The sequence below is a fragment of the Polypterus senegalus genome, chromosome 8 (genome assembly GCF_016835505.1).
Source record: "Polypterus senegalus isolate Bchr_013 chromosome 8, ASM1683550v1, whole genome shotgun sequence".
NCBI lineage: Eukaryota > Metazoa > Chordata > Cladistia > Polypteriformes > Polypteridae > Polypterus > Polypterus senegalus.
Window position 1 is genome coordinate 110117215 of NC_053161.1, and position 12983 is coordinate 110130197.

The 12983-nt window shown below is 39.7% G+C and overlaps 1 protein-coding gene across 12 annotated transcripts in view; it reads left to right on the forward strand.

Moving 5' to 3' along the window:
• Window positions 1-12983, forward strand: part of c2cd5 (C2 calcium dependent domain containing 5) — a 182365-nt gene that overhangs the window by 109315 nt on the left and 60067 nt on the right. For all 12 annotated transcript variants that reach the window (XM_039761597.1, XM_039761593.1, XM_039761594.1 and 9 more), the window contains one exon: window positions 1-105. This exon is cut by the window's left edge and continues 60 nt beyond it. In XM_039761597.1, the coding sequence (XP_039617531.1) occupies window positions 1-105 (105 nt within the window). The remainder of the gene's footprint in view (window positions 106-12983) is intronic.

Below are 12983 nucleotides of genomic sequence, written 5' to 3' on the forward strand. Positions count from 1 at the left end.
AAAACTCCAAGTGATATAGCCTATGAGCAGCATATTTCTAACATTCAAAAGAAGATAAATGATACTGTCTCCAGAAATAAGGAACTTTATGAGATTCATCCACTTGTAAGTATTATCAAACTTTAGATAATGCTAAAAATATATTCTTTCCTTGTGAATCAGCCAACTAAATGATTTATACAGCTTAATTCAATTTTTTGTTATGACACATACTCCCATTTATGAGCCCAATATACTACAGTAATAATATAGTACAATTAAAATTAATATCTATATATATAATTCACTAAGGGCACGCAAAACAGTGAGCGCAAGCAAGACAGAGCCCCGCCCGCCAACTCTAATCCTCCTACCGCGCCATGGGATACGCATGACAGAGCCACGCACGGCAACTGTAACCGTCCTCCCTAGTCCAGCGTCGCTCACAACAACTCACCAAACACAGCCTCAGTCGCTTTCGTCTGTGCAAAAGTCCACATGCACCTCTGAGCCACGTTGACTTTACACCGCACACAAGACAGAGAGCCACGATCGCCCACTCACAGAGCCCTGCCCACCAACTCTAAGACCATGGGATAAGCACGCATTTAGTGTATAAATGGATATAAATAATTGCATGTAAACGATTCGCCAAAATCTGTTGTATGTAAACGATACTGTTTAAAACATCATTGTTTTTTCATCAGAAAACCCGGTTTCCACGTTTACCTGTACTAGTTTAAATGGCACTTTTACCACTCGCAATAGGGCGGACGTGCTGACTCGACTGGGCAACACAGTGAATGCGGCATCTATCTACAGTATATATGTCTATGTTTTCCGTAGCCTGCTACAGGAAGGTACTCTCTCGACCATTGTTATTGGTTTCGCTCCTTGCTATTTTCGTTATACAGTGGTACCTCTAGATACGATCACCTCTGTATACGAGAAATTCAAGATAAGACGAAAGTATGAGTTAAAAATTAGGATCTAAATACAAGCATTGGCTCGCGTGAACGAGCCACGAGCCAGCCCTGTGGTTATGCGTGACGCGTTTCCCAATCCGCCTTGACTCGGGGATTCACCCAAGCTGACGCTGCCAGCCCGTCAGCTCACTCAGTGTTCCTTGTTCTCCTGTAGCGTGAGGATCTACGCGTTTGTGCGCTTGTAATTTCATTGTTTCACTGTAGCAGTTCGCCGTATAAACGTATCCATAAATATTGCGGACATGCAGACGGAGAATAGGAGACGATTGCCCTCAAGAGGAGTACTAGGGTGTTGTATCGTTAGCTATTATGAATGTAGAGAAAGCCAAGCAAAATGACATTTTATTGGCTAACTAAAAAGATTACAATATGCAAGCTTTGATTACATCTTGCCTGAAGAAGGGGCCTGAGTTGCCTCGAAAACTTGCATATTGTAATCTTTTTAGTTAGCCAATAAAAGGTGTCATTTTGCTTGGCTTTTCTCTACCCTCGAGGAGAGAGAGGGGGCGAGCAAGAGAGATAAGAAGAGGGAGACGCACACGAGAGAGAAGAACCATCAGCTCAGTTATGATCACATGACGCTCAGCAGACAAAGTGTATCCACACTTATTTATCAGTGTTATTTGTTAGGAAAATTGATTTTTATGTTGATATTTTTGGGGGTGCGGAACGGATTAACTGGATTTCCATTATTTTCAGTTTTCAAACTCGTATCTAGAGGTTCCACTGTACTGTGACGTTGGTTTCCTAAGCCTTTGTTATACTGAATTCCTTTCTCACCGTTTTCCGTTTATATTCATACACTGCCATATGCTACGGCGGGCCTTATTGACAAGTGCTGTATAAATGATTCAAAACAAACTAATTCTTTAAGACTCAAAATTCTTTAAGACTCCAATTTCACCCTTTTGAAGGATGACACATACATGTGTATGTCTAAATACATGTGTATTTAGAGTGGTGCTGAATCTTAAAAATAAATATCTTCATGGAAGAATTTATCATGCATTCACCTCTTTTTTTTCAACCACAACCTTTCTACAGATAAATGTAACTAATTAATGCAAATTTTCAAAAATACTACATTTTCACCTATAATGTGTCTTTTAATGCTGACATAGCTTCTAGATATAAACATGTGGTAAGGGTAAAGTTAGGGCTCACAAATCACTGTCATCAGTAAAACAGCAGTGAAAGCAGGAACACAGACAAGCTTCTTGTCTGTTGCTGAGATTTACCTTGGTGACTTGGTTCAGATAAAAATGACCAAAAGCTGAACTGTGTAATGAATTCCAATATTTCCTTTACAAAGTTAAGGCAATAAACTATTGTATTTAGTTGTTCTAAATGACCATGTTATAGTTATCTGTAAGTATTGCAATGAAATTCTTACTTGGATTGTCTCCCAAAGATTAGTGACTGTATCAGAAATGTGTTGTGTCTGTTTACGTGATGGTAGACCCAAAACATTTCAGGACACTGGTCTTTTTCTCAATGCCCTCTCTGATGTAATTGCGGGTATAGTCTGCCTGCTGCAACCTCAAGTCTATGATAAGTTCCTTGGTTTTAATGACATTGCAGAAGAGACTGTTGTCCTGGCACCAGAAGGTAAATTTTTCACTTAAGCCATTTCATCATTCTTGATGATCAAGCCTTACAATGTTGGTGTCATCTGCAAATGTCATGATAGAAATGGATGTTTTTGGCGACACACTCAAAGGTAACATGGAGTACAGCAGAGGGCTCAGCCCATTAACCTGAGGATCAGTGTGAAAGAAGTGCTTCTACCAATCAGCCAGAAAGTAAGCCCAAAATGCTGTTGTAGTAGGTGGCACTAAGTTCAAACTTTTTTAACTTGGTGAATAGCCTTGATGGTGCAACAGTGTTAAATGCTGAGCTGCACTCTTTATACAGTACTTTGTTGTGGTTAAACTACCTGGAAAATTAAATTTAATGTGTTCCACCAGCAGTCTATCAAAATATTTCATAACAATGTCAGTTAGCGTCACTGGTTTTTAGTTGTTAAAATAGTCAAATTTTTAGTAAATAAAATACTTGTTGTCTATTTGAAGTAGATGGAGACCATCGATTTTTCTCTAGAGAAATTCTCAGTGAGAGAAATTACCGGAAATCCCAGAATATAAGCCGACTCGGTATATAAGCCGACCCCCTTCTCTACCTACTAAATTACATGTATTTGCCGATGACCGGTATTTAAGCCGACCCCCTTCTCCAAGCAAAATTTTCAGAATTTCCTTAAAAGTGTCTCTTCAGGTATATTTATCACGTTTATCGGAGAGAATTTGACACTGCCGGCATTTTTGATGGAAACCAGGAAGTGATTGCGGAGAAGTCTGGCAAAATAGAACCTTTGTGTTGAAACTATATACGCAAATACGGTACATCGGCGGGTGGATTTCCGGAGACTCGTTATAAATTTGATTAACTTAAATACGCAATACAGTGGACCCTTGACTTACGAACTTATTTTGTTCACGAAGGCTGGTTGTAACTCAAGTTGGTTGTAAGTCAAGACTATTTTTCCCATAAGAAATAATGAAAATACCCATAATACGTTCCGAACCTCCCACTGCAGCACTTACTTAACCTTTTCATAATAAAAAAGGGTTGTATAATGTGCATAATTTACCAAAACACCAATAATTTTTCTAATGTACTAACCAAAAAGTTATAAAAAGTGCCTAGCCTACCAGAAGTAGGCTAGATTAAGCTAGGAGCTTGGTGGCGCACATGGTCGCAGCGGCTCAGTGCTCTCCTTTTCAGTGCACTTTTTTTGTTGTTTGTGTACTTTTTTTTTTGCTTGTTTGTGCACGATCGGTTTGGCGAACATCCGCTACACCTGTCAGAACCTTATAGACATCGGTGTCCAGAGACGGACATCTGTTTCAAGTGTTTTTCATCACACGCACAACATCTCAGACAACATAGCAAGACCAGCGGGTTCTCCGTGGATTGTTGTCGGGTCTAGGAGACGCAGACGGAGGAGGGAAAGAAAGCAGAAGCAGGGCTGCAGATCCGGTGTTATGCTGAGGCTAAAGAAACAACCATACAAGCTTTATACAGGACTTTTTTTTTGCAACTTCTTTGCATCTTTTCGCACCATTTGTTTATTTACTTGTTGTGTTCTACACATATGTCTTCACTGAAGGAGCTGCTTTTAATCTCTTTGTACATGTGTATAGTGACAATAAAAGGCATTCTATTCTAGAAACAACAATTTCATACTGTACTCCCCATTTAATTTGACATCTTTGGGCTGCAGGAAGGGGGGAGGAGGAGAATGAAACGGAAGGTGGTTATTAGTTAGAAGAAGCCCCCTTATGCAAACCTTTTCTTTGTAAAATTGTCGAGATGGTGGATTTCGACATGATGTACATATTAGCGAGATCGGTCACACGAACAGCACTCTCATATTTCCACACAATTTCCATCTTCGTTTCGATTGTGATCGCTTTCTTTACCTTCGTTACCTTCTCTTCCTTCCTTAGCAATTATGTGTCTTGCTTGCATGGTCTTAGTGAATTATACAGTGCATCCGGAAAGTATTCACAGCGCATCACTTTTTCCACATTTTGTTATGTTACAGCCTTATTCCAAAATGGATTGAATTCATTTTTTTCCTCAGAATTCTACACACAACACCCCATAATGAAAATGTGAAAAAAGTTTACTTGAGGTTTTTGCAAATTTATTAAAAATAAAAAAATTGAGAAATCACATGTACATAAGTATTCACAGCCTTTGCCATGAAGCTCAAAATTGAGCTCAGGTGCATCCTGTTTCCCCTGAATCATCCTTGAGATTTTTCTGCAGCTTAACTGGAGTCCATCCATCCATCCATCCATCCATATTCTAACCCGCTGAATCCGAACACAGGGTCACGGAGGTCTGCTGGAGCCAATCCCAGCCAACATAGGGCACAAGGCAGGAAACAATCCTGGGCAGGGTGCCAAACCACCGCAGGACACAGACAAACACACACTAGGGCCAATTAAGAATCGCCAACCCACCTAACCTGCATGTCTTTGGACTGTGGGAGGAAACCGGAGCGCCCAGAGGAAACCCATGCAGACACGGGGAGAACATGCAAACTCCATGCAGGGAGGTCCTGGGAAGTGAACCTGGGTCTCCTAACTGCGAGGCAACAGCACTACCACTGCGCCACCGTGCCGCCATAACTGGAGTCCACCTGTGGTAAATTCGGTTGCACAAACCTCTCTATATAAGGTCCCACAGTTTACAGTTCATGTCAGAGCACAAACCAAGCATGAAGTCAAAGGAATTATCTGTAGACCTCCGAGACAGGATTGTCTCGAGGCACAAATCTGGGGAAGGTTACAGAAAAACCTTTGCTGCTTTGAATGTCCCAATGAGCACAGTGGCCTCCATCATCCATAAGTGGAAGAAGTTCAAAACCACCAGGACTCTTCCTAGAGCTGGCCAGCCATCTAAACTGAGCGATCAGGGGAGAAGGGCCTTTGGTCACTCTTTCAGAGCTCCAGAGGTCCTCTGTGGAAAGAGAAGAACATTCCAGAAGGACAACCATCTCTGCAACAATCCACCAATCAGGCCTGTATGGTAGATTGGCCAGATGGAAGACACTCCTTAGTAAAAGGCACATGGCAGCCCGCCTGGAGTTTGCCAAAAGGCACCTGAAGGACTCTCAGACCATGAGAAACAAAATTCTCTGGTCTGATGAGACAAAGATTGAACTCTTTGGTGTGAATGCCAGGCATCATGTTGGGAGGAAACCAGGCACCGCTCATCACCAGGCCAATACCATCCCTACAGTGAAGCATGGTGGTGGCAGCATCATGCTGTGGGGATGTTTTTCAGTGGCAGAAACTGGGAGACTAGTGAGGATAAAGGGAAAGATGACTGCAGCAATGTACAGAGACATCCTTGATAAAAACCTGCTCCAGAGCGCTCTTGACCTCAGACTGGGGCGACGGTTCATCTTTCAGCAGTACAACGACCCAGCACACAGCCAAGATATCAAAGGAGTGGCTTCAGGACAACTCTGTGAATGTCCTTGAGTGGCACAGCCAGAGCCCAGACTTGAATCCGATTGAACATCTCTGGAGAGATCTTAAAATGGCTGTACACCGACGCTTCCCATCCAACCTTATGGAGCTTGAGAGGTGCTGCAAAGAGGAATGGGCAAAACTGACCAAGGATAGGTGTGCCAAGCTTGTGGCACCATATTCAAAAAGACTTGAGGCTGTAATTGCTGCCAAAGGTGCATCGACAAGTATTGAGCAAAGGCTGTGAATACTTATGTACATGTGATTTGTCAGTTTTTTTTATTTTTAATAAATTTGCAAAAATCTCAAGTAAACATTTTTAATGTTGTCATTATGGGATGTTGTGTGTAGAATTCTGAGGAAAAAAATAAATTTAATCCATTTTAGAATAAGGCTGTAACATAACAAAATGTGGAAAAACTGATGCGCTGTGAATACTTTCCGGATGCATTGTATATATAGGTAAATCCCTGCAATGACCAAAATTACATCCACAAACACATGTATCTGGGCTCCGACTGACGCTTACTAACGCTCTCGATTGTTTGCTTACAATCGCGCAAGCGGATACATGTGACTGCATTCAGGTCGTAATGTAAGATGTTGGTCGTAAATCACTTAAGTAACTTAAACCCGATAATTTATTATAAATTTTAATAAAATCAACAACTAAAACACTTTTTTGAATAAATTCTTTATTTAATTTAAAGTACCGGCATGCAAAGTTACTTCTTCATCTGAAAGATGGCGCTGTGATTTCATCATTAATTACTTCCGTATTCATCGGCAAAACCGGCATTGCGCTGGAAATCTTGAATCTGAAATGATACTCGTATAAGCAGACCCCCAAACTCCAAGCCAAAAATCTAGGACGAAATTTTCGGCTTGTATTCCGGAATCTACAGTAAATATGTGATTGAAAATGGCAGCTACTGGTCCCAACTAATTTTTTAAATATTTCCTAAAATTACACCCAGACACTACTCCTTACACTCATTGACTTGTTTAAAGAAATCCTGTTATGCCATTTACAAAAAGGAAACACATGACGCTGTGTATAATCACATGGAGTGCAGTTTATCATAGTCAAAATAGACATAAAAAAACTCATTAAGTTCATCGAAAAGTGAAACTGTGAAGGCTTCTAGATTAGGCTTTAGTTTGTTAGCCTAAGCACCTGTAAAGCCTGTTATGGTTTGCATACATTATGACTTTATGCTATATTCATTCTTTAAACTGTTACTATACAACATTTAGAAAATGTACTGGCTATCCAGAGTTGACACCATCAGTTTTTGAATGGGTCCATATTATTGACCTGAGTTATCCACAGTTTCTTATTAGGAAATATTCACATTGTTATCATAGACACACAGTTATCCATATATTTTTTGATAAATCTAGTTATGCCCATTGCATACTTGTCTTGATCTGACAAGGAATTCCGTACATTTGTCTGAATTTAATAAATCAAAACAATTCTGTCTGTACTTACTGCTTGTAAGTTGGAATCAGAACTGAACTGTCTGACTATCCAATTTAACAGTAGAATTACCAGAGCCAGCGAAAAAACTCGTAAATCTTGCCCACGTTAAATCCCTTCTCACCTCTCTGTCAGCCTCTTTTGTCTTCTAAATGTGTCGATAAGCCCAAGCAGCCTGCTATACCATCGCCTTAGAACAGGCACAAAGCTACTCCCAGTTCCTGCCTTGATTGAGTATCTGGGAGTAAGAGGAAATGATTTGATGTGTGTTTTGTGTCTACAACAATCTATGTAAACACATCATTAAAACAGAAACATTTTTCATGTTTTAGTAATGAATAACAGATCATCAGTAAATGTATTGCATTTCTAACAGCTTTTTTTCAGTCTTATTCTTTCAGTCACATTCACGCTCTCCCTCAACATTCATCACCAACCCCTTCTGATCTGACTCTAACTATCAGCATCAGTATAAATTCATACCCGATCTGATGGTGTTCGTTTTCAAATAATATTGCATTAGTGCGATGATGTTTTCTGGTTGGTACTATTCAGGTCATAAAATAATTTCTTCAAAATGTCACATATATTTGTCTCTTTCTTTTGTTTCCCGGTGCTGCACTGTAATCGTGCACCATAAGGCGTGAGCTTATTCAGTGCGGCAGGAGCACGCAGGAGGCCGGTTGCTTGTGCTATAACAACCTTGACCTGGCAGTGATCAACGCAAATGTACTGTGCAAGGCATGTATGGGGTCCACTGAGAAAAGAAGAGTGTTCATGGCTCACCTTGCAGAGGAGCTTCATCATCCTTTCTTACAAGAAAAGACGATGGATAAAACAAAAGAGGATGCAACATTGACAAGCTTCTGTTCCAAGACCGCCACTCCCCCCAGCCCCTTCAGTGTAATAGTAACCACAGCACAGACAGAAGTGTGTACATTGCAACAGGTACACATGTCATAAATGTAGAAAGGACACACCTTGGTGGTGTGTGAACTGTTAACATTTGAATCTGATGGTTGCTTGTAGCACGGAACTGACCTCTCTGTACTATTCTTTCCTCTGCATTTCCTGGAGTACAAAAGAAACAAAATTGTGCACCCAAAAGTGGACACTGGCAAGATCAAAAATAAAAAAAGAACATGGTCACTGATTACAAGAGCAAGAATGAGTGAGAATGAATATGACTAATATGAATAATGTTGCATCAGTACCACAGTGTTTTCCGAAATGTACCATACAGGTCATAAAATGAGTTATTCCAAATATCATATATACAGCAATCCCTCCTCGATCACGGGGGTTGCGTTCCAGAACCCCCCGCGATAGGTGAAAATCTGCGAAGTAGAAACCATATGTTTGTATGGTTATTTTTATATATTTTAAGCCCTTATAAACTCTCCCACACTGTTAACATTATTAGAGCCCTCTATACATTAAATAACACCCTTTAGTCAAAAGTTTAAACTGTGCTCCATGACAAGACAGAGATGACAGTTCTTTCTCACAATTAAAAGAATGCAAACATATCTTCCTCTTCAAAGAATGCGTGTCAGAGAGACAGAGAGAGAGAGAGAGAGCGAGAAAAAAGCAAACAATCAAAAAATCAATACGTGCTTTTGGGCTTTTAAGTATGCGGCATTTTTTAGAGGAGCGTCCATATCCTCTAGGCAAACAGCCCCTCTGCTCACACCCCCTCCGTCAGGCAGAGAGAGCGAGAGAGACAGAGAAAAGCAAACAATCAAGCACCGCGCACGAAGCATAACGTATATCATTGAGGAGTTTTATTTAATACGTAATACATGCTCTGATTGGGTAGCTTCTAAGTCATCCGCCAATAGCGTCCCTTGTATGAAATCAACTGGGCAAACAAACTGAGGAAGCATGTACCATAAATTAAAAGCCCCATCGTCCGCAGAAATCTGTGAACCAGCGAAAAATCGGTGATATATATTTAGATATGCTTACATTTAAAATCCGCGATGGAGTGAAGCTGCGAAAGTCGAAGCGCGATATAGCGAGGGATCACTGTACATATGTTTCTGTTTTTTTCAGTGCGGCTTTGACATCATCTATACTAATAAAAGGCAAAGCCCTCACTCACTCACTCACTCATCACTAATTCTCCAACTTCCCGTGTAGGTAGAAGGCTGAAATTTGGCAGGCTCATTCCTTACAGCTTACTTACAAAAGTTGGGCAGGTTTCATTTCGAAATTCTACGCCTAATGGTCATAACTGGAAGGTATTTTTCTCCATTAACTGTAATGGAGTTGAGCTGGAATGGCGGGGGGGCGGAGTTTCGTGTGACATCATCACGCCTCCCACGTAATCACGTAAACTGACTGTCAACTCAGTGCGTAGAAAACCAGGAAGACCTCCAAAAAGCGTTTAAGAAAACATGCATTATGTAATTGAGAAGGCAGCGAAACAATAAGAAGCGAGCGAGTGACATATACTACCATATTCATGAGTATTTCTGCCTCGGAAAGAAAGCAAGGTGTAAACCTAAACTTTAAATTAAGTTCATAGACAGGCTACCGCTGGCGTTTCACATGCCCACAGGTAATGCGGGATACAAGTTTAATGAGAGGATGCAGGATATAAACGAGAGTTTTGATCACTTTGTAACTAAGTTAAAATTGTAGGTGAAGGGGTGTGCTTATGCAAATTCCGAGAGACTGTGTTTGTGGGTGATTGACAGTTAAGGCAGGTGGGGGAGTCACGTCATCATCACCCCCATTTACCTCATTTCGCTCTGAGCTGAGCTCCGCGGCTAACGCCGTCTTCCGAAGCAACTTCGTCAGACTGCCACCAAATACTCACAGAAAAATCCACAAGTTAATACACACGCTGTGTCTAGAGTTTCTCCACACTGATTCCTCCAGGCACTACTTACAAAAGGTTACATTGACAATCACACAGCTGAGAAGCTTCGATGCATGTGCTCCATAACGCATTAAAAAAATAATGCATTTAATCACAGTTTCAATTCCAACCAAAGGGAACTTCTGTCAATGCATGATTTGCACAGAGACACAGGAGGTCGTAGAAACAAGAAGGATTTTTATTCAAACACTGCAACACATGCGCTTAAACGTGCTCCATGACAAGTCAGAGATGACAGTTCTGCTAGGAAGAGAGAGAGAGAGAGAGAGAGAGAAGAAGAAAAAGCAAAAGCAAAAAAAAAAGCTTTTAGAGAGAAAGAAAAGCAAAAAAAAAAAAGCTTTTAAGTTAGCGGAGTATCGCGTGAGGTTTGCATTACGCGTTATAGCGCAAGTCAGAAAGTAAAGAGCAATGTGAGGGTAGTCTGTGTTTCAGGGGTTCTGGTTTGCCCAGGGGCGTCTGTATCTTCTTGGGGTGCGATCAGCCCTCCAGCTCACACCCTCTCCCTCAGCTTTATTCACATTCCGTGAATCAAGCGTCTCTCTGTACCAGGTTCATTTAGTCGTGATAATCGTCTGCGTTGACGTGTTCAGAACCTGGTCAATGTTTTACTGTGAAACGGTAAGGTTGTAAGCCCAGAAACCATCTCATCAGGCGAGAGTTTGTATCTTTCTGTCGGTATAACCATTGAAGTGGACCATGATCAGTTACCAAAGTGAAGTTTCGTCCCCACAAGTAATAGCGAAGCCCTCCACCTCACAATATAAAGTAAGCGCTGGAATATATAAACACAAAACTTCAATATATAAAGTCATCGTCGGAATATACAAAGTCAGTGCTGGAATATCCATCCATTTTCCAACCTGTTGAATCCGATCACAGGGTCACGGGGATCTGCTGGAGACAATCCCAGCCAACACTGGACACAAGGCAGGAACCAATCCTGGGCAGGGCACATGCATTATTTTCAAAACATTAACCGAACAGTGTTTTTTTAATTAATTTTTCTGAATACGTTTTTGTTAACTTACTTCAGTTCACAGTCGTTTCAATCAATATATTTTGACTTTGACTTTATATAATCAGGAATGACTTTATAAATTCCGAAGCTGATTGTATATATTCAGGTTTTCACTTTATATATTATATTCCAGCGATGACTTTATATATTCAACTTTTGACTTTATATATTCAGAAACAAGTTTGACTTTATATATACCGGCACTGACTTTATATATTCAAGTTTTGACTTTATATATTCTGACGCCAACTTTATATATTCAGAAAATCAATATATTTGCCTGTTTCGCACCCCATAGTATATGTGTGTATATATATACACACATGACAAAACAATTACGTTGTCAATCATGTTACGTTATTATTAAAATGTTTCCTTTTCTTTTTACTTCTGTCAGCGGGTATTTTCTATATATATATATATATATATATATATATATATATATATAGAGATATATATATATATATATATATATAGATATATATATATATATATATATATATAGAGATATATATATATATATATATAGATATATATATATATATATATATATAAAGATATAGATATATATATATAGATATGACAACAACACTCATATCAATGACAAAACAATTACATTAACAATCATGTTACGTTATTTTTAAAATTTTTCCTTTTCTTTTTCATAGCTTCTTTTACACACTACTTCTCCGCTGCGAAGCGCGGGTATTCTGCTAGTTGACCATAAAGTGCATACTAATTCAGTGTGAGCAGGAACACGCGACCTTTGGATTGTAAGTCAGCGGATCTTACCACTACACCACAGAAGCTGTCATATTGTACTTGTACCTTTTGTGAGTCTATACTTGATATTTGGCCATCAGCCTTCACACATTATACAGTTCATGTCTACATTTTGTTATTCAATACTAAAACATGAAAAAGTTTCTGTTTTAACAATGCGTTTACATAAATTGTTGTAGACACAAAACACACATCAAATTATTTCCCCTTACTCCCAGATAATCAATCAAGGCAGGAACTGGGAGAACTCCTTACCCGTTCTGAAGCGGTGGGCGGTGGGGATGGTATAGCAGGCTGCTTGGGCTTATCGACACATTTAGAAGACAAAACAGGCTGATGGAGAGGTGCAAAGAGATTTAAGGTGGGCTGGAGTTTTTTCGTTGGTTCTGGTAATTCTTGTGTTAAGCAGGTAGTAGCAAGCAGCACATGTCTTTTATGGAGTGTAATAGTTATGTAATGAGTTAGCATCCATGGTGGGGCACATATAATATAATATTTATTGTAAATATTTTGAATTTGTTTTGTTGGAGTTTCCAACAGCAATAAATAACTCCTCAAAAATTATTTACATTTGATAATGATAATATTCATTTCTCAGCAGAATGTTAGTGTTGTCTTCCAGATGAATATAGACAGCAATCAGAAAAAACACCTAATAAAATTCTTTGGCATTTCTTGCCATACAATATAAACTATCTCCTCTGTATGTGCCTTATGATTCATAAAGTAGACATAAAAAACATCTTAACTATATTTTACCATTCAGTGTGTCAGCAGGTAGCTATGTTTCCAAGAAGCCGAA